The sequence below is a fragment of the Sphaeramia orbicularis genome, chromosome 3, assembly GCF_902148855.1.
Source record: "Sphaeramia orbicularis chromosome 3, fSphaOr1.1, whole genome shotgun sequence".
Classification (NCBI taxonomy): Eukaryota; Metazoa; Chordata; class Actinopteri; order Kurtiformes; family Apogonidae; genus Sphaeramia; species Sphaeramia orbicularis.
The window spans coordinates 50,029,308-50,056,905 of record NC_043959.1 but is presented as its reverse complement, the minus strand read 5'-3'; the positions used below and the strand labels follow the sequence as shown (position 1 = coordinate 50,056,905).

The window sequence follows — 27,598 nt, the reverse complement described above, 5'->3', positions numbered from 1 at the left end:
AAGCTGCTGCTGCTTTTAAGTGGCACCCTCTTAAATACCACACACACTAATCTAAATAGAAATGCCACATATCTGGGCACTGGAAAATATTCTTCGCTGTGTCAGATAAGCAAATGCCATCTGTAGAGAATGTTTAGTGGCGTTTCTGACCAAAACAAAGCCTCCTATTTTTAACAACTGTGAAGGCACTTTTATCCAAGGAATAGCATGGCCTCCATTCATGAATCACATTCAGTGACATGATGGTGTTTGTAGCCTCCTCACTTTGATGCCAGTGTGCTTTCTTACTAAAATGGGAGACTGTTGGTTTCTCTCTCACATCAAAGTGGGTTTGTGTCGAATTACCTGTGCAGCAGCAGGTGTTTCCTTCAGACCGGGAGGCTGCAGTCACATGACCACCCAGCTGTGCCCTCAGCCCCTATATGTACGCCTGCTTCAACATTAAACATTAAAAGGTGATGGCTAATGCTCTCTGCCTTTGTCTTTCCCTGACGTTATACCAGGCTGGGAACAATAGATTTATCAAATCTTATGTGTGTGTGTGTGTGTGTGTGTGTGTGTGTGTGTGTGTGTGTGTGGGTTATACACAGTAAGGCAAGGCAAGGCAAGTTTATTTGTATAGCACATTTCAGCAACAAGGCAATTCAAGGTGCTTCACACAGGACATTGAAATAAAAGAAACAAAAAGAAACACATTTAAAACATTAGAAAAGAAACATATAAAAGGTGATCAAAAACAGCAAGCAAGAAAACAACACATAAAATAAAATAAAAAAATAAATAAATAAATAAAATAGAATAAAATAAAATAAAAATAAAAATAAAAACACACACATATTAAAGTAAAAGTTGCAGTGCAGAGTTTCAAAGAGAATATAAAATTTAAAAAGTCAAAAGCCTTTTAGTCAAAGGCAGCAGTGAACAGGTGAGTCTTTAACCTGGACTTAAAAGAACTCAGACTCTCAGCAGACCTGATATTTTCTGGTAGTTTGTTCCAGATATATGGAGCATAGAAACTGAACGCTGATTCTCCATGTTTAGTTCTGACTTTGGGAACACAGAGCAGACCTGCACCAGATGACCTGAGTGGTCTGGATGGTTCATACCGGACTAGAAGGTCTCTAATGTATTTTGGGCCTGAACCATTCAGTGCTTTATATGCTAGTAAGAGAATTTTGAAGTCTATTCTCTGAGAGACAGGGAGCCAGTGTAGAGACCTCCGAACTGTACTTGAGTTGTATGGGGACAGATAATTTGTGCTGATGACAGCGCAGGTGGTGGCAGACTCAACTATCGTTATCTATTTACACAGTTACACAGATCACACAAATGCATCATTTTTACAGTGAAAGTTACTAAAACTCAAAGACATCATAGAACTACAAACAACACAAATCATATTCAAAGCCAAAAATAATCGACTACCAGGAAACATACAGAAATTATTCACTGAAAGGGAAGGGAGTTATAATTTAAGGGGTAGATTTAATTTCAAAATTCAGAGGGTGCGCACTACTAGGAAAAGTTTTAGCAGATCTGTGTGTGGTGTTGAAGTATGGAATAGACTGAGGGAGGAGCACAAGGAATGTTCAAACATAAGACAATTCAAAAACACTTATAAGAACATGTTTTTCACAAGATATAGGGAAGAGGGTTATTAATTGTCACCATATGTTCACTGCTGTTTATGTATATATTTCCTTCCTTGAGTTAGTTATTATTTGTTTATTTATTAGCTAGCACAACTGAGAAAGGCATTGGTAAAAGATTAAAAAGCTCTCATTGGCTGACGTTCTGTGACGCTGCGCTCTCATTGGATGGTGTTCTGTGACGCTGCGCTCTCATTGGCTGGCGTTCTGTGACGCTGCGCTCTGATTGGCTAGCGTTCTGTGACGCTGCGCTCTCATTGGTTGGCGTTCTGTGACGCTCCGCTCTCATTGGCTGGCGTTCTGTGATGCTGCGCTCTCATTGGCTGGCGTTCTGTGACGCTGCGCTCTGATTGGTTGATGTTCTGTGACGCTCCGCTCTCATTGGCTGGCGTTCTGTGATGCTGCGCTCTCATTGGCTGACATTCTGTGACGCTGCGCTCTGATTGGCTGGCGTTCTGTGACGCTGCGCTCTCATTGACTGACATTCTGTGACGCTGCGCTCTCATTGGCTGACGCTCTGTGACGCTGCGCTCTGATTGGCTGACGTTCTGTGACGCTGCGCTCTCATTGGCTGGCGTTCTGTGACGCTGTGCTCTCATTGGCTGGCGTTCTGTGACGCTGCGCTCTGATTGGTTTATGTTCTGTGACGCTCCGCTCTCATTGGTTGACGTTCTGTGACGCTGCGCTCTCATTGGCTGGAGTTCTGTGACGCTGCGCTCTCATTGGCTGACGTTCTGTGATGCTGTGCTGTAAATGGTTGATGTTCTGTGATGCTGCGCTGTCATTGGTTGGCATTCTGTGACACTGTACTCTCATTGGCTGATGTTCTCTGACCCTCCGCTCTCATTGGTTGACGTTCTGTGACGCTGCGCTCTCATTGGCTGACGTTCTGTGATGCTGCGCTGTAATTGGTTGATGTTCTGTGATGCTGCGCTCTCATTGGCTGCCATTCTGTGACGCTCCACTCTCATTGGCTGGCGTTCTGTGATGCTGCGCTCTCATTGGCTGATGTTCTGTGACACTCCGCTCTGATCGGCTGTTTTTTTGTGATGCTCCGCTCTCATTGGCTGCTCAAAACAAATAAATGAATGAATGAAAAAAATCCTGTTTTGTTTAAAATCATGGCTTCCTGGTGCTTTTTAAGGCTAAAAACTCAAAAAAGACATTTTTAGGTAATTTGCAAATACACATGTTCCTGTGACTTTAATAAAAGAAGCTTCAGATCATCCCAACTTTCACTGCAATTTTTTTGGAAAATTTGCCGTAAAATCAGGCATTTTAGGCTTCAACAATCAAAAAAAAAATCCTGTGAAATCCTGGAGGGACTGACTAAATGTTGAAATAACAGTAATACCACATTCATTGATGAAATGACGTAAGGCATGGAAAAGGGGGATAGCAGTTTTAGAAGGGGGATGATTTGGATCATTTAGGGGGATGGCATTCCCCTGACATCCCCCCTTAACTCCAGCACTGATTATACAGTATTAGTGCTGGGAAATAGCTATTTTCTTTGGTGCTACATTCATTCAGTAGTATTCATGTGTTTTCTCCAGCTTTAATTTATCTTTTATTAAAAAAAAAAAAAAAAAAAAGTCTCCTAAACAGTAATACTTATTCTGTTATTTTATTGTATTTATTATTTTTTAGTAAAGTTATAAGGACCACACATACATATGTTAGCCTTAAAAACTAACACTATACATACATATACTATACATACGCTATAGACTTAAGTCCGCATTGAATTCAGGTGTTCATAGCTAACACTAGACTGGGTGACAACATGAAACTGACAACTGTCTTAATGTAATTTTATGTTGAGATAAACATCATTGCAATACATTTTTTAATGTTTATTTTTGTTTATATTACCATGTATGCTTACAAAACGCTTCAGTTTGCTTTTATCCAAACCTTTCTCAATGTTCCCAGTTTTTATTTTTATCATTACAATTGCGTTAAATCTTCTCCCTGTATACTTTTTCACCTTCTGACCATAAAAACAAACCATGTGTTACCATCTGGTTTCAGCCTTTAAACTAAAACAAATATTGATTTGACATTTATCATAATACTTATTCAAAACTGACATTTTGAGACTGGGAAGTCCGAGAAGCTGTAGGCGTGATGTGTCCCAATATTTTGGTCTATTCAGTGTATGTAATACGGTTCAAAAACAAACAAGTAAATAATCAAATTCCAGTTTTATGGAGATTTTGAACCAAATACAGTATTTAGAGACTATCTTTTCTCTGCTCTCAACTCATTAAACTCCAAGGCAGAGTGATATGGTCTAAACTTTATCAGTACATTGTAAATGTGGCCATGCAAAAAGCTACCATGCCAGAGGAGTAAATAGGGGGCCGAATGCCTTGCTCAAGGGAACATCAGCCAACAATTTCCTCTGCCAGTCCAGGGAATTAAACCAGCAACCCTTCGGTCCCAAGATGCCTCATTAACATTCTAGGCCACGACTGCCCAGAAACTGTTGAATCAGTCAACATGGATGATTATCACTACAACTGTCAAATGACTCCTTCTTGATATTTGGTTGTTGGAGAAATCAGACAATTCTTTGTGTCTTTTGGTGGTTTAACATGACAAATACAGGGTGGGGAAGCAAAATTTACAATATTTTGAGGCAGGGATTGAAAGACAGTGTATGACCAATTAGTTTATTGAAAGTCATGAGAATTTATTTGCCACAAGAAAATTGACATAATAGAAAATGTTTTTATTCTGTGTGTCCTCCTTCTTTCTCAATAACTGCCTTCACACACTTCCTGAAACTTGTGCAAGTGTTCCTCAAATATTCGGGTGACAACTTCTCCCATTCTTCTTTAATAGTATCTTCCAGACTTTCTCGTAATAGTTTTGCTCATAGTCATTCTCTTCTTTACATTATAAACAGTCTTTATGGACACTCCGACTATTTTGGAAATCTCCTTTGGTGTGACGAGTGCATTCAGCAAATCACACACTCTTTGACGTTTGCTTTCCTGATTACTCATATGGGCAAAAGTTTCTGAAAAGGTATGGATAATAGTGTTAGGTATGATTATGACATCAATATATGTTTGGTTTCAAAACAATTGATGTAATACCTGCTGAGAAAAAACAACTAAATGTTCATTGTAAATTTTGCTTCCCCACCCTGTACTTACCAAACAGCGGAGCAAGTAGAACATTCAAGACAACCAGAGGCTATGCTGTAAAAGCCAATACCACACAGTATGATAAATATTAAAATGTGACTCAAGTATATATCAGCAGAAGGTTTGACACTGGAGTCTCTGTGGATTACTGGCACCAAGAAAGGTGATGAAAGCAATTATACCCATGGTCATTCTCTGTGCCTTATCTGTTCCAAGTGCTAATTAATTTATTACCTCCACTCACTTCACTCCTCTCCCATGAAATGTTTTTCTTCTTGTCCATTATTACTGTCCTTTATTAGTCTCTCTGGTTCCCTAACCTGCCATGGGCACAGGTAATTCCCTCATCAGTATGCATTAGCTATGGACGGCCAGGCATTTCATAGACTTTACTTAATTTTATTTCCACTTATTTTATTAGGTAAAATGTTTGAAAATTAGAAAATTAAACATGCCCTGCAGGTCAAGGATGATAGGATAATATACTTATATAAGATGACTGTTTACAATGTTTTTCATGGCTCAGTTTGCAATGTCATTCATACTATTGTTATGCCTCTTGAACAGATAGTCATAATAAATATTCAAACTGTGAAACTGAAAGGTGATGAAAAGGTTTTTGAAAATAAAGTTGCGTATGGAGTGTGTAATTATCTATGTGTGTTTAACACAGACCTAGAACTTTTGTAGTGACTTCAAAATGAAATGTCCAAAATTGACTCTCTCAATGAAGGTGATTTATCACCATTTGTCATAATATTATTCTGTGCATTTTGCTTTTTTTTTTTTTTTCAGAAAATCAGGTATTTTCATACATTCAATTCACCGATAATGTAGATGTTCATCAAAGCTTAGAGTAAATTCAAAGGTTATTATATCAACGCAGAAAGCAGAGAAAACTTTAGAAAATGTTACTTTTTCAATAAAATACATTATTAACTGAACTACAATCTTTTTTTTTTTTTCATTTAACTGTCTCAGAGCTTAAATGTCCTACATCTTGCATATTTTAACAAGATTAATTGAAGAACAAATGACACAAATGCTGGTTAGCTGATGTTGATCTTTTCAGTGTATATGATAAAGTGTTATTACACATATATACTGTTCATTTACATTTATACAATAGATTTATAAATCTTCCACTGGAAAGAACCTATAAATTGAATGTATTCTAATGTTCAGGCAGTGTTTTCAAGTACATCTAGTTGCTCTGAGACAAATATTTCCTCTGAGTAAAAGTCATTCTCTCATCAATTCTCAGAAATTCACATTTTTGACCCAAGACTGTATCTTTTATATTATAAAAGATACTTATATATTAATTATAATATTATAATTATAGCCAACCTACATATTTGACCTAATTTTTCTTTAGTGCAGTGGTTTACAACCTTTTTTGCCTCCTGACCCCATTTTAACATGACAAATTTCTGGCGACCCCAGACATTCAAAATGGAGACTTTTTTTTTTTTTTTTTTTTTGCTAAAATTAATTTGTGTTTGATCATGTAATAGTTTTCTATACTATGTTGCAAATAAACATTAATTTTAGACATTTAGTTGTCTATATAACGTATATTATTATGGACAGAGGCAGAAAAGCCTGGTGTAGATTACTGCACAAAGTCAGAATTTTATTTTCCTTGGTCAGGATATGTACAGTCAGTCCAGCTTGGATTTACAAGGCTGACAATTAATACTGAACAAACAATAAGTCAAACTATGAATTATGAAAGAGCTGCAGCATCTGAAACTGACCACAATGAACATTTGAAAGATAAACAGTACCACAGTGCTTCAGTTTCAGCTTCACAGTTTGTCATGTCTTTTATGGATTGTGATTGTTTCTCTCAACTCACCATATATTTTTTATGTGTAAGTTTTTATTTTTATCAATTACTAGAAATTTCAGGCGACCCCACTTGAATTCCAGGCGACCCCATGTGGGGTCCCGATCCCAAGGTTGAAAAACACTGCTTTAGTGACTCAAAATTCACTACATTTATTCTGGATGCATTTTACTTGTAGACCAGTGCTATTGAATCGGTGTTTTAGAATCTTCTGGTGTTTCCTGGTTTACTACAGAGCCTCTGAACAACCACATGGGTCATATATGATGCCGTTGAAAAGCTCAGAAACTGCATTTTACATGAATTGTTGATATGTAGTGATAGGATTAGTGATTCAAGGTAGGTCGTTGTCCCTTCTTCACATGGAGGAGACTGAATGAATTGCTATTGTTGCAGTGTTTTTCAGTTTTGATTCAATTCGTGACACTCATCTTGCTCTGGCAGATCAGTCTGGCATCTGTCCCATTCACACTGATTTACACTGAGCCTGGACTGAGCAGAGCCAGTCACAGCCGTTTATCTGATATGGGAGGATCCAGCGGCCGGCTGCCACCTGTGACTGCTGCCCGTCCAGCCCTGGCTTCTGTCCCTGACTGGTCCTCCCATTGGCTTGATGTCTGTCCAATCCTACTATATAATGCACGTTTCGGCCCCGCCCCGTGTCCCATCGGTGTGCGTCCCATCGATGTGTGATCGATGTTTGTTGCAGCACAGGAAGGCGTTTGTACTGGTTTTCCTCAGCCTTCACAGGCCTGATTGCTGCCAAACTTGCCAAATGAATACAAACATTACCTCACTATCTACTAGGCACACTTCTATCTCCGTAGTCAAATGTTGTGAGGTATGCTGGGCGATTTTAACAGGGTCCCAGCTCACCACACACCCAGTCCCTGCTAACCTCGGAATGGCTCCCAGCTCACCACAGACCGGCTCCCAGTTCACCTCAGACCGGGTCCGAGCTCACCACAGATCGGATCCCAGCTCACCTCGGACCGCGTTCCAGCTCACCTCAGACCGAGTCCCTGGTCACCTCGGACCAAGTCCGAGCTCACCACAGACCGTCACACGCCTGATCGCCGCCAAACTCACCAAATGAATACAAACATTACCTGACTACCTACTAGGCACAATTTCATGTCCGTATTCAAATGTTGTGAGGTATGCTGGGCGCTTTTAGCCTTTCGTGCTATCGTACAATGGCACCATGGGTACAATGCTGCTAGTATTTTAAAGACAGTTTGTGAACAGGGCAGAATTATGATCTCTTGGTTTGTTAAACACAGAGAAGCAGATAGACTGAAACAGGAGTTAAGCAAGTTAGAAACAGTTTAGAGACCTCTGTGTAATTTCTCTATTAAACAATTATTTCTACCCCACCCCTGAAGGGGAGGCAAGGGGTATTGTTTTTGGTTTGGTTTGTCTGTTTGTTTGTTTGTTAACACTCTAGCAGCAAAACAATTGTTTGAATTCGTACCAAATTGGGTTTATAGATTGCTAGTGACCCAGAATATGTGTCATTACATTTTAGGAAAAGTAGGTCAAAGTTCAAACTTTTTATAATTTTTTTAAATCTTTTTTTTTCTCCCACTTTCTTATAATGGGCGAAATTTGTCACGTCTATAAAAACATCAATCTTATTTCAATTTTCTTCAAACTTGGCACACATATAGAGGCAGTTGATATGCTGACATCAGCACATGCATAGACATGATGACATCAGCTGATTGATGGCACCACTTGTTACTGCAGTGGTTCCCAACCTTTTTTTTTTTAACCCATGACCCCAAACAGAGACTTTTTTTTTTTGCTTTAATAGTTTGCTATTCTATGTTGGAAATGAACATTAATTTTAGACAACATTTAGTGTATATAATGTATATTATTATGGACGGAGGCAGAAAAACCAGGTGTAGATTACTGCACAAAGTGAGATTTTTTTTTTCCTTGGTCAGGTTATGTACAGTCAGTCCAGCTTGGATTTACAAGGCTGCAAATTAATACTGAACAAACAATAACTCAAACTATGAATTATGAAAGAGCTGCAGCATCTGAAACTGACCATAATGAACATTTGACAGATAAACAGTACCACAGTGCTTCGGTTTCAGCTTCACAGTTTGTCATGTCTATTATGTATTGGGATTATCTCTCTCAACTCACCATATATTTTTTATTAGTAAGCTTTTTTTGTTTTATTTTTATCAATTACTAGAAATTTCAGGCAACACCATTTGAATTCCAGGTGACCCCACGTGGGGTCCCGACCCCAAGGTTGAAAAACACTGTGTTTTCATGTATGTTTCAATCTGTATATACCCTCCATTTTGTTCCAGTTCTGTTACAGTAGAATGTCTCTGTTTACAACTTCTGAAAATCAATGAGACAGTCACACATTGGTCAGCTTCCTCCATAATATATAAAGATGAAATAATTAATAATAGTAGTTAAAGTATCTTTTCATGAATAAGAGCAAAAGCTTTTGAACCTATAGTATACGTACAATTTCTCACTTTCTCTTTTTGCCTTATGTTACCCTTAAACATTTAATACGTTTTTCACTGTATAACTTAGGCTCAAAGGCACAAGATGAAGTAACTGAAACATACAGGTCTGGCATTTATCTATTCTTAAAGGTCTTCAGTTCATCCAAGCTTGCATTCTGAATGCTGCAGCAAGAAGATGATTTGAAAGAGAAAAGCTGAAGTCAATGGGAGGTTTATAATGACTTCTGTTTTCACACCAGTAAAGTTATGACAGGTGTATGAAGAAGTTATTGTTTCTCCCCCCGACAACTGCTGTTCTCTAAAGCGTTATATTTACTTTTTTTATCCGCTCCAGTGACTCATTTCACACTGACATGGTTATGTTATCAACTTTCCACAGGTCCAGCTGTCGAAACTGAAAATAGAGAAGTTAAAGTCAAGATTCTTTACACAAGTTTTTACTCAAAAACGTACACATTGCACAGAGGAGGTGTGTTGAGGTTCTTTTGTAAGGAACATGACATGTATTTGCAGTAACTAACATTTCACCTGCTATAGAGAAACTGTGAGGATACTGATGATGCTGGAAACACAACACATGAGTTATTGTACAGCACCCCCATGTGGTCCAGAGTTATCACTACACATTTCTGTCTCTTCACTGAGTCCCCCTGTTGGTTAAGAAAGAAAAAAACACTGCCATTAACTGCAGCTGCACAGTGATATGAACGTTCACTGCAGTAAATCCAGATGTTAATCACATCTATGGCAACTGGAATTGTCTGTACTTGTGCATGTGTGTGTTTTTAAAGCAGCTATTATAGTTTAAAGCCTTCTAAGTCCTAGAAGAAAAAGGAATACACTCACAACTTTCAGGTCAAAATGCATAATCTTGCCCCCTATGGAAAAACAACACCTCAGAGAATATAATACCAGAGACTTGAGTAAACTGATAAACTGATAAACAATATATCCTTGCAATGTAATATAATGTAATTTTTAATATATTAAAAATTAGTGTGTAGGTAATACCATGATAGTAAGTAGATATCTACAGTTGCGGAAAAAAATGATTAGACTACCCTTGTTTTCTTCAATTTCTTGTTCATTTTAATGCCTGGTACAACTAAACTAAAGGTTTGTTTGGACAAATATAATGATAACAACAAAAACAGCTCATAAGAGATTAATTTCATAGCTGATATCTAGCCATTTTCCATGGTTTTCTTAATAATAACCAAAATCACTTCAGTTCTTACATCAATATCTACGGCATTGTACTGCCAAAAACAGTGCTTTTACATATTCCATGTTTTCTTTTCTGTCTGTTTTAGTCACATGATACACACAGGAGTTAATACTTGATTGCATAACCATTGTTTTTGCTGACTTTTGATGGTCTAATAATTTTTTTCACAGCACATACATTTTTACAAAGGTTATAGTCTGGATTAGTTAGACTCTATGGGTACCCAAAGTGTGCCAGGATGTGCCGAATAGACTGTTTTTGGCAATTAAAAGTAAAAATGGCTGCAAAATAGTCTTCATTGACACTACAGGAGTCTATATGAACTTGATGGTTGTGACATTTTCCCAGTGCATCATCACATTCTACTCTTATTCAGTCATCTTTTTTCTCTGCAGATGAGCATTCACAAAGGAAAAGGCCAATGGAATGCTCCATGTTTTGATGTGCTTTCAGGCTAATTTTAAGAGTGGTAGACAGAACTAACGTGAAATAGGCCTGAACGGTGTCACATCAGGTCAAAACCATGCCCGTAAAATAACATTCAGTACTGCAGGAGGGCAGCATCACTGGTCCGCTGTCTTTGCACAGGATTCTGTTAAAAGAACTTGAAGGTATTTTGACATTAATCACAATAGCTTTGACTGATTGTGGAGTATGGGGTTGCATTTGAAAACTTGCCAGGAATAGAATCCAGTCACACTGTGGTTTTAATTAATATTAAAATGAAATATTACGTGATATATAATAAGTAAGAATAAGAAGTAGGATGCATGAGTGATTTGGGTCTGGTTGTTGACTGTTGGGTTTGGTGGCTGATAGTGATTGGCTCAGAATTACCTTGAAAGAGTCTTTTGATGACAATAGCTTTGGGATTTAATGGAATACTGGGACAAAACTGACACAGTGGGTGGCACAGTGGTGTAGTGGTTAGAACTGTTACCTCACAGGAAGAAGGTTTTCAGTTCGACATCATTATCCCAGTGTGGGCCCTTTGATGACAATAGCTTTGGGATTTGATGGAATATCGGTGGCGTGTATCCTAGTGTGGGCCTTTCTGTATATAGTTTGCGTGTTCTCTCTGAGTACCACCTAAAGGCAGGCACTTAATAGGTCAGTGTGGATATGGGAGTGGGTGGTGGGCCTACCTTCACTGGTTGGTGGCTGGGATAAACACCAGCATCCCAGCGACCCTCAAAAGGAGTAAGCAATTCAGAAAATCAATGAATGAATCAGTGAATTGACTAGTAAAATATTAAGTTTGGCTGTGTGTTTGCTTAATTGAGCTGCTGAAATCGGGTTGTATTGTGCTGGTATGGATCGAGAGAGTACCTTTTTTAACCCATAATGACCCAGCGCTACTTTTGTGTCAGTTCCCAAGTGAAATTTTCTCTATATCTAACCTTTCTGAAGTGTTTTATCACCATTTGTTATAATATTATCTTCTATATTTTGCATTTTATCAGCATAAATCAGGTATTTTCCTATACTTAATTAACTGATTATGTAGAGTACCTTTTTTAACCCATAATGACCCAGCGCTACTTTTGTGTCAGTTCCCAAGTGAAATTTTCTCTATATCTAACCTTTCTGAAGTGTTTTATCACCATTTATTATAAAATCATCTTCTATATTTTGCATTTTATCAGGATAAATTAGATATTTTCCTATACTTAATTAACTGATCGTGTAGATGTTCATAAAAAAGTCAGATTAAAGTTGAGGGTTATTATATCAAAAACAGAGAAAACTGTTGAAAAAGTGACATTTTCAGTAAAATATATCATTAACTGAACAATAACCAAGCATTTCTATCCACTGTCATTGATCCAACTCCATGGGTTTTACTGGTGAATCGATGTTGTAGAAGATGACGATGTTTCCACGGTAACTACGGAGCGCCTGAACGTCCAAATGAGTCATATCTGATGACCATGAAAAGACGACAAACTACATTTTAGACTAATTATTTACATGTATTGGTAGGATTAGTTAATCAACAGGTATTAAACAGTTTAGTGATAGATGTTTGGGTCTTTATGGGTTAAATTCATACAACACTTAATAGAGCAAGTGGATCATGTGTATGGTTATGATAAAAAAAAAATAGCATTATTCTTAATAGTTACATGAAAATACATGGAAAATATGGTTTTGGTTCAGTGCATTTTATTTTAGAAACATCACAAACTAAAAACCCCTGCAGTGTTTCATTAACTTTTTACAGGAGGTCTTTAAGAGTACTCCTCTGCAGAACCCTGTGCAGGGTCTGTCGGGCCGAACAGGTTTAATGGTGTTCCTGTGAGCTTTTAAATGATAATTAGTCTCTGCTGTTGCCATGGTCACAGGAGCGAGCCAGCAGAGGAGTGTGTGTCAGAAGAGGCAGCATGACATACACAGAGAGAGACATCAGCCGCCACCTCCTCTTAAAGATGCTGATTTAGGATCAAGTGTTGCACGCATTCACACCCTGGCACTCCATCCGTCTCTACGCCCATGTTCAGAAAATTAAACGTTCATTAGCACCGCTCTCTCACATCCAAGAATATAATCTGAGAGTCAGAGAGCTTGATTTTTCTTGAAAGGTGTTTCAGTTTGGCATGATTTCATAGTGAATATTCTGCTTGGCTGCTGATGTGTGTATGAGTAATGTACGTCCTTCTCTGTTTTAGCCTTTAGTTATAAACTGAGACTGCTGGGATGCCATTTCTGTCCTGTTTTTAGAACCAAATAGATCAGTGCCATCAGTGTGTATGCAAAAGCTACATACAGACTGCAATGAAGGGATGGCAAGTAACTAAGTAGTATCTGAAACAGCTTAGAAACAGTGAGTCACACGTATGTAATCCTCTAAAGCTAGATATAGAACTCACTGTACAGCACCTGACACAATGCCAGTCTCATTTAACATCTCTGCCTCTCCGCTGTCGTTCTGTCAGGGCGAGGTACAATATGTGTGTGCGTCACTCTTTGTAGGAAACAGTTCTTATTATATATTTGAATCAAAGACGGGTCATTAACCTTTCAGAGGACAAATTATGCTTTTGAGGCTTTTGCTTTTCATGGCCTGTTAATGAACATAATAACCTACTTGGATACATGTAGCTGTAAGTCTGTACTATGAGCAAATAAATAATACTGAAGCCAATGGATGGAAGAGACTCAGTCAGGAAGATGGGATTATTAAAATAATGACATTATTAATATATTTTACTATTATATGAATTTATAAGTGATCGGTGGCTGATTGGACTGTCAGAGAAGATGAAACAGTATAGAAGTAAAGATACTAGAAGAAGGAACTCAATCAATAGGAAGAATTTTAAAAACATTGGAATATTTATGGAAGTGGAAACACATGTGTGTAAGTGGGAGAAATAGGTTGGAGATGACTCATATTGAGTATTGTACATTTTATTATACTAAGCCGTACATCTCTGTCTGTTGCCCCTAGTAACAAGGTTTCCAGATTGAAACCCTGACTTATTTAGGAAAACTCAGGTTAGTCATGGAGCCCTGTTAAGACTCCTACTGAGAGGCTGATTGATAGACTGATAACTTGATAGGTGATATTAAAGTGACCGTTATTCCCATTTATTTTAAACTTTTAATAAAGGCCTTTATAAAACACAGTGCGCAGTATACCTACCTCTGTTTTAACCTTAGTCATTGTAGTTTTTGGTATTTTTTGCTATTCTTTTGTCTTGTTTTGTTAAACATGAAAAACTGTGAAATCATGTTTCACTGACTTACTTTTTTGTACAAAATACTCACTTTTTGTGCATAGTAGTCACTTTATTTTTATCATTTATTTCTTTGCTTAGAGTTAAGTGTGTGTGTTTAATTTAGTCTAATTTAATTGTTATTCCATGGTGTGAGGGGAGTCTGAAAAGTAAAAATGTCATTACTTGGTGTAACTACTGTTCTGCTGTGTATATGACATTAAACTTCTTGAATCTTGAATCTTACCAGGGCCGTATCCACTGAACTGTATTCATCAGAAGTCACCCAAAAATAAAAAAAAATAATAAAATTAATTAATAAAAACTCAAACTGATATGAATTGATATAAATTATTATAAGTACTTAATTATTTAACAAATTTTTGCTATTATTGTGGCTGCCTTCACTGTTGCAGCTGCCACAGTAATACTAACAAACAAATCAGACTTAAAACTATATATTGTGTTGTTGTTTTTATCATTATTATCATTATCATAATAATTATTTGCCCTCTCACTTTCTCCTTTCTCTCTCTCGCTTTCTCTCTCACCCATTCTCTCTTTCATTCACTCTCCCCCCTTCCCCTTTGTCATTATCTTTTGTTTGTTTGTTTGTTTGCTCGATTTGTGTTTTGTTTGTTTATTTGTTTTTTTCTATCCACCATGTCTTGTCCACTGTATCACTAATAAAATAAAATTTAAAAAAAAGAAGTCATCCAAAAATAATATGACAAAAATTTGAACTTGAATATAGGTTTCATACATAACAACTAACATGTTAATTTAGTTAATATTTAATGTATATAATAGTGCCTTTTTCAATCTTTAGTATAATAATTTATATATAAATTCAAGTAATTAAAGCTTTTTATACATGAAAAGTCTCATTTTCTGAGATCATGTGATTATCTTTGATCGCAGTGCATTTACAAGCCGTAGTAACACACTTAGATAAATGTGGACTGGAAAACAGGATACAGAGGAACTTTGGTGTATTGAAGCAGTCCATCTGTTCGCCTCACTGGGGCACTGGGACACTGTTTGATCCAGCGTGACATTTTCTAATCCAAACCATGTTTTATGCATTCCCTCACAGGCACTGAGAGAAGAGACGCAGGGCTTTGTGTTGATACAAGTTCTGTTTGTGTGTCTGCTTGTGTGTGTATGTCTTTGTAAGTTTTAGTATTTAGTGGCTATTTTTAGGAGGTCGTGCTTGCATTGGGAGGACATTTTACCCATTCCTTTCAATGTTGCATTTTTTTTTTTACGGTTTTAGAGTCAGAGTTTAGTCTTAGGTTTAGGTTAGAGTGTGGGTTAGATTGTTACTATTAATGTAGCAACAAGGGAAAGTATACAGTGCATCACCTGCCTATTATTGTGCATTGCAATGTTGTAATGCAGGAAGTGTAAACCATCACACACCAACTCCTTAACCCATAAAGACCCAGTGGTACTTTTGTGTCAGCCCAAATCATTTTTTCTCTATATTTAACTTTTCTTAAGTGATTTGTCATTATGTATTATAATACCATCCTCTGTATTTTGCATTTTTTCATTGAAAATCATGTATTTTCTTATATTTAATTAATTTTCATAAAAAGCTCAGAAGAAAGTTGAGGGTTAGTATATCAGAAAGCGAGAGAACTGATGAAAAAGTGACTTTTTCAGCAAGTATATCAATAACTGATTGTAAAAACAAGTGTCTCCATCCACTGTCATTTATCAAACTCCATGGGTTTTACTGGTGAATCAATGTTGTAGAAGATGACGGAGCCTCTGAATGTCCAACGTGGTCATATCTGATGACCATAAAAAGATGACAAACTGTTTTACACCAATTATTTGCACGGATTAATAGGATTAGTGGATCAACAGGCATTAAACAATTTACATCAGTCGATACTTTTGGCCACCAGTGGATATTTGGGTCTATATGTGTAATGCATTGATGTGATGTTTTTATAAAAGAACGTGGTCCTGGTCTAGAATGGTCATTCACCTTTCATTCTTTTCATGCATAAGCTCACCAAGTCTCTCACCCTCTGTCTCTGAAGCTGTGAGATTTACTTTTCACTCACCCTCACAAACACACAAACACAGTCTCTCTGTTTCAGACTTTCTCTCTAAAATTTACAACTCCCTTTAAATAAAGAAGCCACTGTTTATACAAAATGCCTCACAGCAATCTTCAAAGACTGGCTTTTTGCTTTCGGCTACGTATCATCGCTTGCAAATTTCCCTCAGTATACGTCCAGGGTAAATTTGGGGCTCTTTATCCGTGATGAAATAGTGAATTGTCGCTGCTACATCTCACTGCTGCTGATTCATGAGGCCCCTGTGGGTGGTTTCTGGCTGAAGGTCTTACTTTTTCTTATTTTTTTTGTATCTTTAACTTTCTTTTGCAAGCTCGATTCGCAGGAAAACTGTCAGGCATTGTAATATCGTCAGGAACAAAAAAGCACAGAATCAACAGAATCATCTGATTATGACTGAGATTGGGGAGCCGTTTTGCATTGTAGACTGTATGAGGTTGGTTGAATATGCAATGTAATCACAATTTTGAAAAGCCTGCCATCTAATTGGCAGCTTCTGGACACATTTCTGAGTGAAAAGAGGAAAACAATACACTGCTTTCCTAGGTGTGTACTATTATAAGCTACATTTCCTAATGCACTACTGGAAGTTAATTTGTGCAGTCCATTATTCTTATAATGCTCATTGCTTAATGTGCTGCAGTTATTTATCCTCCTTTATTTAGCTGTAAAGGGTTCTGTACTGAACTGCACAATGAGTCTCCAAAACTCTTTATCTATGCATAGCATCAAGTTGCACTCTCTCTCAAGATGTTGCACCATCTGATATTACTTGTCGCCTATTCATTCCTGTAATACCCAACTGGTTTGTTTATGCATAATTGAAGAGTTGAGTGTTATTAAATGCCATCTATCCTCTAAAACCTGTCGCAGACGGGGCTCTTTTAGCTTACGCCAACATATTGCTAACAGGATCCCTCAGCTCGTTCAGTCTCTCTGAGGTGCATCACGCTCCGGTGTGTGACATAACGTGGAAGCAGGCACTGACTCACTCCTTAGCTGTATGTCCTAATTGCCCCCTTAGATGTTTTCAACGCATTTCAAGTCTGAACATATCAATAATTTGTTGAGGCTGTCCCATTTCAGAGTCTCTTGAAATGCGCCAGAGAAATGCAGCCAGTTTATCTGTTACAACTTCCAACATGGAAACCTGAGTAACGTCCATTTAATGGTTTATTATGACTGTTCTTTTCAGTTCATAAGACATTTATTTGGGTTTTTTGTGATTAGATTTACACCAGTCATTGGCCTGTTTCACTCTTGAATGTTCTGTCTTCAGCACTTTGCACAGCACGGTGGGATCAATCTTATCTTATCGTGTCGTGTCTTGTCTTGTCTTGTCTTGTCTTGTCTTGTCTTGTCTTATCTTATCTTATCTTATCTTATCTTATCTTATCTTAATAATCTGAACTATGTATTGACAATTATTTCTATTAGGGATGCACCGGTCCGATACCAGTATCGGGCATCGGCTTCGATACTCAGTGTGTGTACTTGTATTCGTACTCATAAAAGTAATCCAATACAAATGCACCGATAACACTTACGACCATGTGACATTCACAGTTCAGTGCAGCAGGTACGCGGCGGTGGAATAATGTGTGGGGAGTGTGAAGAGTGTGGAGATTTTTCAAAATAAATGACGGTGATAAAAGTAACGCTGACTGCAAGTAACGTTAAAGACACAGACAGATACGGACGCAGCGTTCTGTCCGTCCCCTGTGTACATTCCATCTGTTTTCCAGGTGCTCGCGGATGCGTACCCAGATGTAGAATACCAGCGGGAACTGTGGAGGTAGAGGATCTTTTCAAAGAGCGACTGTGTGAGTTAGTGAAAAACTACTGACAGATTTATGACAACTACCCAGGTCTCGGCCAGTTTCTGTCCTACTTATACTACTATGGGGATATGGAGTGGTGCGGACCGCTGCCAGTGGAAATGAAAATGAAACTTATCACTCATTTATCTTTTCTCTACCTGCTGAAGCTTCACTTTTAAACTTACCAGCAAAAACGCTGCAATATTACTAACCACATCAGTGTTGCCTCTGTCGTTTCCATGTTTGTTATTACTGACTTTTTTCGTCTCAAAAAACTTTACTCTTCTTCGTGGTATTTGTCCACTATGTTTAATTAAGAGTGGCGCCCCCTGGTGGATTAATTGAGAAACGCTCATTCCAACACATTAAATGTCAGTAGCAGCACCTTGTTATAGTTACACTAATGACAACGACAATAAAGCACATTTACAAAAGGAACCAAGAAAAGCACTCGGAGAGAGCAGACCTCCGCCAAGACAGATCTGTACCCCCCCCAATCACCACCAAAATTTAATAATTTCTTCCTTGTGCCAGTATCAATATGTCCTGCAAATTGCATGGAAATCCATCCATAACTTTTTGAGTTATCTTGCTAACAAACAAACAAACAAGCATGCACGTACGCACACAAAGCAAAGTGATCACAATACCTCCTGGCGGACGTATTAAGAACTGGAATGGGATTATTAAGTACTCGTATCGGTACTCGGTATCGGCAAGTACTCAAATGTAAGTACTTGTACTTGTACTCGGTCTGAAAAAAATGGGTATCGGTGCATACCTAATTTCTGTCTAATGTGTCTATTTTTCTGTCTTTGTCTATCTGTTATTGTGTTGTTGTTCGCTTCTGCATATAATCTTACTTTGGAAAATTGCAAGGTGACCATCTTGGAGCACAATGAAATGTTTCACCCTTTCATTCTCTGGCGAAAGCTGTCCTTCAAATCTGTGGAACTCCATGGTAGAATTTGTTGAAGGATGAATAGTAGCAAGGGGAAAAATAGTTATCAAATGCCAACTGGAAAATACCACTAATACATGTTTTTATTGCATTACAGAAAAAAAAAAGTCCAAGAGTTATTTGCTGAAAATTGCCTCCCAGTTCTCTCTATAGGATAAAATGTACAAATTGACTCAGACAACGGTAAATTAGTTATTCACAGCCACTGCTTTATTATTACAGTCCTTGTGTTCCCTGCAGCTGTGTTTCAGCCTGTTCTAAGACAAGCAGACACATGCCAGATATCCATTTTCACATCAGTGTGTGCCCTCTGTGCCAGGACCATTATTATAATTACTGATACTGCTGGCCTCCTGTTACCAACAATAAAGTGCCGCTGGGAAAACTCTGGACAAATTGTGGAATGGAAAAATGAAATTTGTGGAGAGGATCTGATCATTTGCTGTTTAAAGCCATGAGAAAAAGAAGAAATAGAAGATCAGTCTGTGCTAAGTGCAGTAGGAAGATGAGTATATTTCTGTTTTCATTAAAAAAAAAAAAAAAAATGCAGGAAACAGTAGGAAGATGAGCCCTCCCTCTGCTTCTAACTCTCTCATGACCAATAAATGACTTCAAAGTCCCCCCTCTGGCATCAAATATTAAGCAGGGTGCTGTGCTTACACCTGTCTCTCAGTGGAGTGGCTTGTTCAGTTTACTCCCACTCTTCCCACAGCAGGTGATATTCAGAGCACAAACCATTAACCACATGGGCTTTCTTAATATTTACTGGCATTAACCGATAGCCATCTGCATTCATCTCAGTACCATACTAACCAGCTTCCCTCTGAAGCAGCCATACTGTACTCAGCCTTTTACAGCTGTCTGTTTTCTCTTATCCTTGCTCCCTATGGAGGTCAAAGTGTGTAGGGAATCAGTGCCTTGCCCAAGGACCCAGGCAGAACTGATGCTTGTTGACACAGGCTTTAAGCTCTGCCCTCAGTTAGTTACACAAGATGAACCCCAAGTGCTGTGCCATTTCTAATTACAATAATTGCAATATTTGCAGGAGTTGCAAGGGTCAAAAGCCCATGGGTTATGAGCTGAGAAAAAAAACCTTCAAACTATGCTCTCTTTTAATCTTTTTTTGAGTTTGATGTGGTAGGACTGGGATTTTGCCTGTGTCACGGACTGTATTTTGCATATCACATAAAAGTGATATTTGACTGCTATTGCTTGAGGGCAAACAAGTGTGATTATTAATATAATTGTCAAGACTCCTCTTGTATGTTCATAGTATAGAAACAAAGTCACCAATGTAAATGTTCATTATATTCGTAACTTAACCACTCCATTTACATTGTTTCATGGTGGGAGAAACACATATCTGTAGATATTTTAAGTACATTTATTTTGTTGGTGTCTGTTCTGTCAACATTTTGTTTTTGTTTGAGATGAGGGGAAAACCCCTGCGACTTGACATTTTGAAAGGCCATACCATTAAAGAAAGCAATCAATGTTTGATTTGCTTTTCAGTGCAGCAGTGGTACTAGTCACAAGCTTTATATTGGGGAGGTGAAAATAAAAGTCTGGACATTTAATTGATCAGTTTAAAAGAATTTGTGATAGGTAAAGCTAATTTTCAGTATTAGGATAGACAATCAGCTGCAAACCACTTCAGCAGTGACATATTTAATGTCTCTTTACTTCAAATATAATTCCAGATTAACATATTATGGGACTGTTTCTTCTCTGCACAGTACAATACTTACAGGTGCAAAAGATAAACTTTCCGGAATACACAGACTGTAGTATTAATATAAAATGCATAGTTTTTGCCCTGATTTGTTGAGTTCTGTACTGGGCATTACATGTAATAGTCAACATCTTAACCATTCAGTTGTAGGGGTGCTTCAACTAATGCTCCAAATAAGAATTATATAAACAGCAACAATCTTGTAAAAGCTTCTAAATGTATGCTATTTCTGTATTCTCAGACCAGCTTTGATTTTACTATTTTTTCTTCCATTGTAATCACTGATAGTGTCAGGGAATCATTCAATTAAACAAATCTCTAACGTCTTCTAATAGCTGCTTTGTTTGTTACCTTTCATACTATTGGTACTGTACCATAAAATTCTATGAGTGATGCTTGTTTTTTAGGTGAGCAATAAATAATTGAGTAAGGAAGCTTGAAAGCCCTTAGTAGTGACTCTTCTATTTGACTGGTCACATTTGTCTAATGCTAAATGATAAATTACAGCTGTATCTTTTAATATACTATTTCCAGTTTGATCAGCAAAGAGAGAGTACTTAATATTATTAGCATGAATACATTGCAGTTTGTTTTTTGGTGTGTGTGTGTGTGCATGTGTTTATGGATTCCAGCCTAGTTCAGTGCATTAAATATCCAAAATCACTGTGAATATAACTCAGGAACTGGTGCAGCATACGGATGATGAAATACAGCAAATAAAACATTTAGCCTGGGGCTGTTTCGGTGAAGCTCAGTAGACAGCAAGATACTTTTATGTGCACCCAGTGGCTGTAGATTCCCAAACAGATTCTCAAATACTTTCTAATTTCTTTGCAGTTTGCACTTTACTTTTGGACAAACCAGCACATGTGGATGACATACTTGAAACTGAAGGATTTGCTTGATAAATCTGAAATCAATCGACTCCTTGTGATGCAGTTTTGTTGCAGGGAAGGCTGTTTTGGTTTATTGTGTATAGACGGACTCCTGAATAACCCTGGGAACACAGTGAGTGATGTGTGTTTGTGCGGTGACAGTGAGGGGTGGCAGACCGAGGGCGGAAGCAGATGTGTGTGAGAGAGGTTCAGAGCTGAGGCACTATCACAGGGTGCCTTTGTCTGGCTGTAGAGAGTGTTGAATTAAAGGCTGTTAACACTAGTCCGCACAGTCATATGCTAATGCCTTTTACTCTGAGAGAATAAATAAATTATGGTCCAGAAAACACATCAGAGTCCCTCATACCTTGTGCAGTAGAAACACTGTGCAAGAAGGATGCAGGATCCAGAGCATCAGGGAGATACATAGTCAGTATGGTGGCATTGAGGAAAGAGGGTGGCACTGTACAGAAATAGCATAGAAGAAACATCAAAGAGCAAAGACAAAAGGGGTTTTTCCATAACCTTTTATTTTTTTCTTTTTACGTTGCACTCATTGCCGCTGTAGGCGATGCTGCACGAGAGATAACGAGAGATAGATTCTGCAAAGAGGCAGCGAGCGAGATTTGGACAGAGAGGAGGAAGGGAGGGGGGATTTAAAGGGCAAGAAACGGAGGGAGATTTAGATAGAGTCTACAGAGTGAGAGTGAGGGAAGAGAGCCAGCGCAGAGCAGGAGCCAAGGCGGTGGATGGGAGAAGAGAAGAGGAAAGGCATTGACTGGAAGCGTACACATGGGAGAGAAGAAAACGACTATTTCATGTGCTTGGTGTGCATGACTGAGGAGTGTGGCTGCCTGTCTGGATTGTTAGTCATCTGCTTCCCCGCTGCTAAAGGACATACAGAGAAACATAGGCAGGCTGGGGATATAGGGCTGTGTGCAGAGGATGAACAGGCTGTGTGGGCTCTCTTGCTGTGATCGCTGTCCTCAGACCCTGTAGTCACTTGCGCTGGTGCTGTTGCAGGCCGTTAAGCCTTGCAGTAAGGCAGCAGCGGTCAGAGTGATTGATACAGAATGAGCTCCAAGCACTCCTCCGACTGGATTCCCTACAGGTAGGATACCACATTCCTGACTACGGAGGAAATGGCACTGGGTCTTTCTTTTGAAGCAGTGTATGTTGATGTATGTGTGTGTGTGTGTGTGTGTGTGTGTGTGTGTGTGTGTGTGTATGTCAGTGAGGTTTCAGGTGTGTGAACGTCAGGAGATCAGATTGGCATATTAAAACCAAAAAACAGATTATGATAGGATCTAGATTTTTTGCTAAATATTCTGCTATCATATTTGTGTGTTTGGGTTGCCATTGACCATGTTCACTTAAAATGTTGCTTGTGTGTGAGAAGAGAAGAGAAGGTTTTTTTTTTTCAACAAACAAGAACTATAGAGATTTCAGTCTAGTTCCCATGTGCAAAATGTTTGATTCTCTGCACTTTTGAATGAGCATCTGCTGTTAAAAAAACAAAAACTTGCATCGAATTGTTATTTATTCACATGTAGGAATGCATTTATACACAACAAGCACAGGTATTTGCTTGGTTGTCTTCAAATCCCAAATCTCAAGATCCTGCCTTTGTGTTTTATGTGCATGTGTGGATGCAACTTTATAACATCTGGGAATGTAATCCTACATGTTGAAGCATCTGAAGAAGGCATTTGTTTTTGTTTTTTTGTTTTTTTTTTATGGTAAAATTTGAGCAGCTTTTTGTATTTAGCCTTAAAGCCTATATCTGTTCCCATCATTCCAAGTGTGGTCTAACACATCTGACACTGACTGAATACCGATCGCCATGGTTTCCCTGCTTCCTTTGATGCCATTGGTTCACGGTTGCTATAAGTTACAGTGACAAACCTCAAATGTGATGCAAATGTGTGGAGTGTTTTCTCAAATAGACAGGTAGACAAGTACTATTTAGAACACCAGAGCATGAAATTATAAAATACTGTTAATTCATTAACTTCAAAACAGACAGCAACAGACAGAGGGAAAAGCAAATTTATTTAAAGGATTCCATATGTTAGAGCTCTCACATTCGTAGTTTTTATCCAACATTGAATTTTGGGCAGAAAAATAATGAAAAAAAAGACATGAGCATCTGTTAATATCCAAAATGATCCCTTCATGAAGTATGCCATTTGTGTGTCAGTGAGAGGGAGGGGTGAAGAGATTGGTGGTTTCTCAATGAGCAGTTTTTCTCATCCCGTGAAGCTGCCATGAAAAATACATGGGCCTCTGTGCAGAGTTGGGAGAGACAGCTGCACTGTGGAGCTCTTTCATCTCATTAGAGATATACAGTGCATGCATTCACAGTGATGAACAGAATGAAGGAAACATATCTCACAAACACATGCATACAAAGAAACAATGTTCTACCCTGTAGGGAGCAAATTTGCTGGATTAACATTTCAGTAGTTCCAGGCTTGTGCAAATCTGAAGCTCTTTCTTTGGGACCCAGAAAGTAGAGCACAAATGTAAAATCCTGTTTGCTGCAATGCTGAATATAAGTAATGTCAACAACTGAAACCACAGTGTTGTCTTTTAATATTTAAAGAAATACTTGCTTGCATTTTTCTGTGCATGATCTGTTTTGGATGTTGCCGCACTACATTTCACCAGTGGGTATAGCTATTTACATTCCTCCACAAGGTTAATTTGAGTCAGTGCAGGTTCCATCGGTGTGTGCAGTGATATTATCAGACTGTATGCATTGCACCATGAAATGAAGTGTACACATTGGATTATCTTCATGTGACTGACAGGTGAACCATCATGAGGGAAATGGCTCTAACATGATTACATAACAATTCAAACGTTTGTCAGGAAGTTAAATAGTGTGCAGCGAACCAGCAGAGAAATTGTCAGCTGATGTGCCCTTTAGCAAGGCACATAAGCTCCGATTTGCTCCCCTAAACAAAGCTCTTTCGACACCTGTCACGGCAGCCCACTGCTCCTAGTCTGCAGTGTGTGGTGTGTTCGTGCCTGTTCATCTAGTGATGGGTTAAAAGTAGAGGGTTAGTTTCAGTGTGTGTTGCAAAAACTGACAAAAACAGATTCTTCTTCTTATTTGTGAATGAGTTATAAAATGGAAAATCATATATTTCATCTCAGAATCCTATTTTCAACATAAATATATTTTAAAAAGGGTGTTGGCCAAAAAATATACATTTCCGTCTTTTCATTCAGAGTATAATATAGTAATCAATATAATACCAGCTATTATATGAATTAGCTAATCACTGCATAGATTTCACACCGAGTCCTACATTTCCAAACACTGTAATATAATTATATCTAAAACCTAAGCTCTGTGATGGTTTTCTCATGTTTTCATTTCTATATCTGTGTGAAAAACTGCACTTTTGTCAGAGTTGCTGAAGGTGAAAAGAGTTTGATAAATGAGAAAATGTACATTCAACTCATATGGATTCAACAGTAAATAAATTGTACATATTAAAGTCAAATTTCCAATCTGGGCGCTCAGTGCGGTGATATTCTTATCTTTTTTTTTTTGTCAGCCATGTCTCCCACTGAAGGCTTATTTTGTCATTTCATGTACTATTTTTTTTGTTTTTAAGTTCATTCTTTTAAAGTTTCCTCCTTGTAGTAAAATATCATTAAAAATGCCTGTCTTTAACTCATTGTAAAGAGGGTTAGTTTCAGTGTGTGTTGCAAAAACTGACAAAAACAGATTCTTATTATTATTATTGAATTTGTGGCTGAGTCATAAAATGGAAAACCATATATTCATCTCAGAATCATATTTTCAATATTAATAAATTTTAAAAATTACATGTTGGCCAAAAAAAATATTTTCATCTTTTGATTCAGAATATGTTAAATTACATATAGTGATCATTATCCATTCATCCATTTTCTTCTGCTTCCGGGTCGGGTTGCGGAGGCAACAGTCTAAGCAGGGATGTCCAGACTTCCCTCTCCCCAGACACCTCCTGTAGCTCCTCTAAGGCGTTCCCAGGCCAGCCAAGAGAATATCAATATAATACCAGATATTATGTGAATTAACGAATGCAAAGATTTCACACTGAGTCCTACATTTCCAAACATCGTAAAACCTAAGCTCTGTAATGGTTTTCTCATGTTTTCATTTCTATATCTGTGTGAAAAGCAGCACTTTTGTCAGAGTTGCTGAAGGTGAAAAGGGTTTGATAAATAAGAAAATGTACATTCAACTCATTTGGATTCAACAGTAAATAAAATCATACATAATAGAGTCAAATTTTCAATCTGGGTGCTCGACGCTGTGGTATTCTTCTCTTTTTTTGTCTCCCACTGAAGGTTCATTTTGTAATTTCATGTAGAATTTCTGACAGGTTCATTCTTTTAAAGCTTCCTCCTTGTAGTAAAATAGCATAAAGAAAAATGCATGTCTTTAACTCATTGTAAAGCTTCCTGTAACCATCACTACAAATGTGTGTTGGGACAAGAGTGACTGGAGGCTCTCCACAATAATGAGCTATTTGACCTCCACTGGAACAGCTCTGTTCATGTCATTATCTTGCTGTCTGATGCCTATTCACACACTTGATTACTCTGATTGCAGACATGGAGTGCTTTGTTTGTCTTTGTGTTTGGGAGGCAGGGGAAGGGAAATATAGTTTTATTGTATCAGTGTGGGCCTTTGTTGTCAAACTAGACTTAGACTCAGCGCTTCAGGTAGACTTCTATCTAATGAAGTGACGTCCAGTTACTGTCTGGGTTTAATATGTAAATGCTCATTTGCTATGATGTCAAAGCTGAACACAATGACAAAAAGCTTTGCAGTATCAGACAAGAAAAGACAGGGATGGGTAATTTTTTTTTTATTATGCCACAAACGTAAGTCGTTAATTAATCTGTTGCACCTCAGTGTGATGATTAATTTAGTGTTGTGTTTGGTTTTCCTTCTTTCTTTATATTGAGTTGATGAAGAGTGAACTTCCCTTCGGGGATCACAAAGTCCATCTGTATCTGTAAATTAATGCTTTTAATACTAAGCTACTTCATCACAGTTTAATTTCCTCCTTTATTACGTTCTCATCTGCTGTAAAACAGTCTCTTCGACACTTGTGGAGGAGACGCATCATTGCCTCTTTAATTTGACTGATAACGTTAAAGTTTTCATGTTACTCAAAAGCAGTTTTGGGCAAATTACGTTAAAAAAGTAATAAGTTATAGTTACTAATTACTTTTCCCAAAAATTAATAGAATTAGTAATGGAATTACTCCTTCATAAATATAATTAGTTACCAGGGAAAGTAATTATTGCGTTACTTTTTCAAAAACCTTCAAATATGTCAAAGGAAACTGATTTTTGAGCGTGTTTCACAGCGCGTTGCATAGAGTAGAACAGCAGACAGGTACTGAATACCATAACTGGTGAGGCTGGGGTCCACCAGGGCCCGGCTGGGGTCTACCAGGGCCCGGCTGGGGTCCACCAGGGCCTGGCTGGGGTCCACCAGGGCCTGGCTTGGGTCCACCAGGGCCCGGCTGGGGTCCATCAGAGCCCTGCTTTTCCAGCACATGAATGCATATCTGCATTTATAGGAAGACAATGCTCCTCCAGTTAATCCCACATCTCCACTTTTTTCAGTCTCTCCTCCTGGATACAGCTGTAAATGTCTCCAGTCCAGTCAGTCGGACTCACTGATAACTCCTCCCCTAAATTATCTGTGCATGTAGCTGTGTTCCAGTGAATGGGGTGTGCTGGGACAACTCAAACTCAGACATGTCATTAGTCGTTCAGGTGAAGGCAGTGTGGACAACTCAAACTCATGGGTACACAAGTGAAGCATGAAGGCAGTGTGGGAAATTTGAATATAAGAACGGCTCGTAAACGAACGGCTCGCAATGAATCGGCTCTTATCTTTCACTTAAAAGAGCCGTTCAAAAGACTCGACTCATCCGAGAACGTCACACCTCTCGTGCCTGGCTGAGCGAGCCAGGATGGATAACA

The 27,598-nt window shown here is 38.2% G+C and overlaps 1 protein-coding gene across 3 annotated transcripts in view; it reads left to right on the top strand.

Moving 5' to 3' along the window:
• tub (TUB bipartite transcription factor) overlaps nt 1-27,598 on the top strand; it is a 67,732-nt gene that overhangs the window by 16,583 nt on the left and 23,551 nt on the right. The window contains exon 1 of one of the 3 annotated variants that reach the window (XM_030121646.1): nt 22,209-22,702. The exons of the other annotated variants lie outside the window; for them this stretch is intronic. Coding sequence (XP_029977506.1) covers nt 22,665-22,702 — 38 coding nt within the window. The 5' untranslated portion in view covers nt 22,209-22,664. Of the gene's footprint in view, nt 1-22,208; nt 22,703-27,598 lie in introns of those variants that run through there. 3 annotated transcript variants of the gene reach the window in all.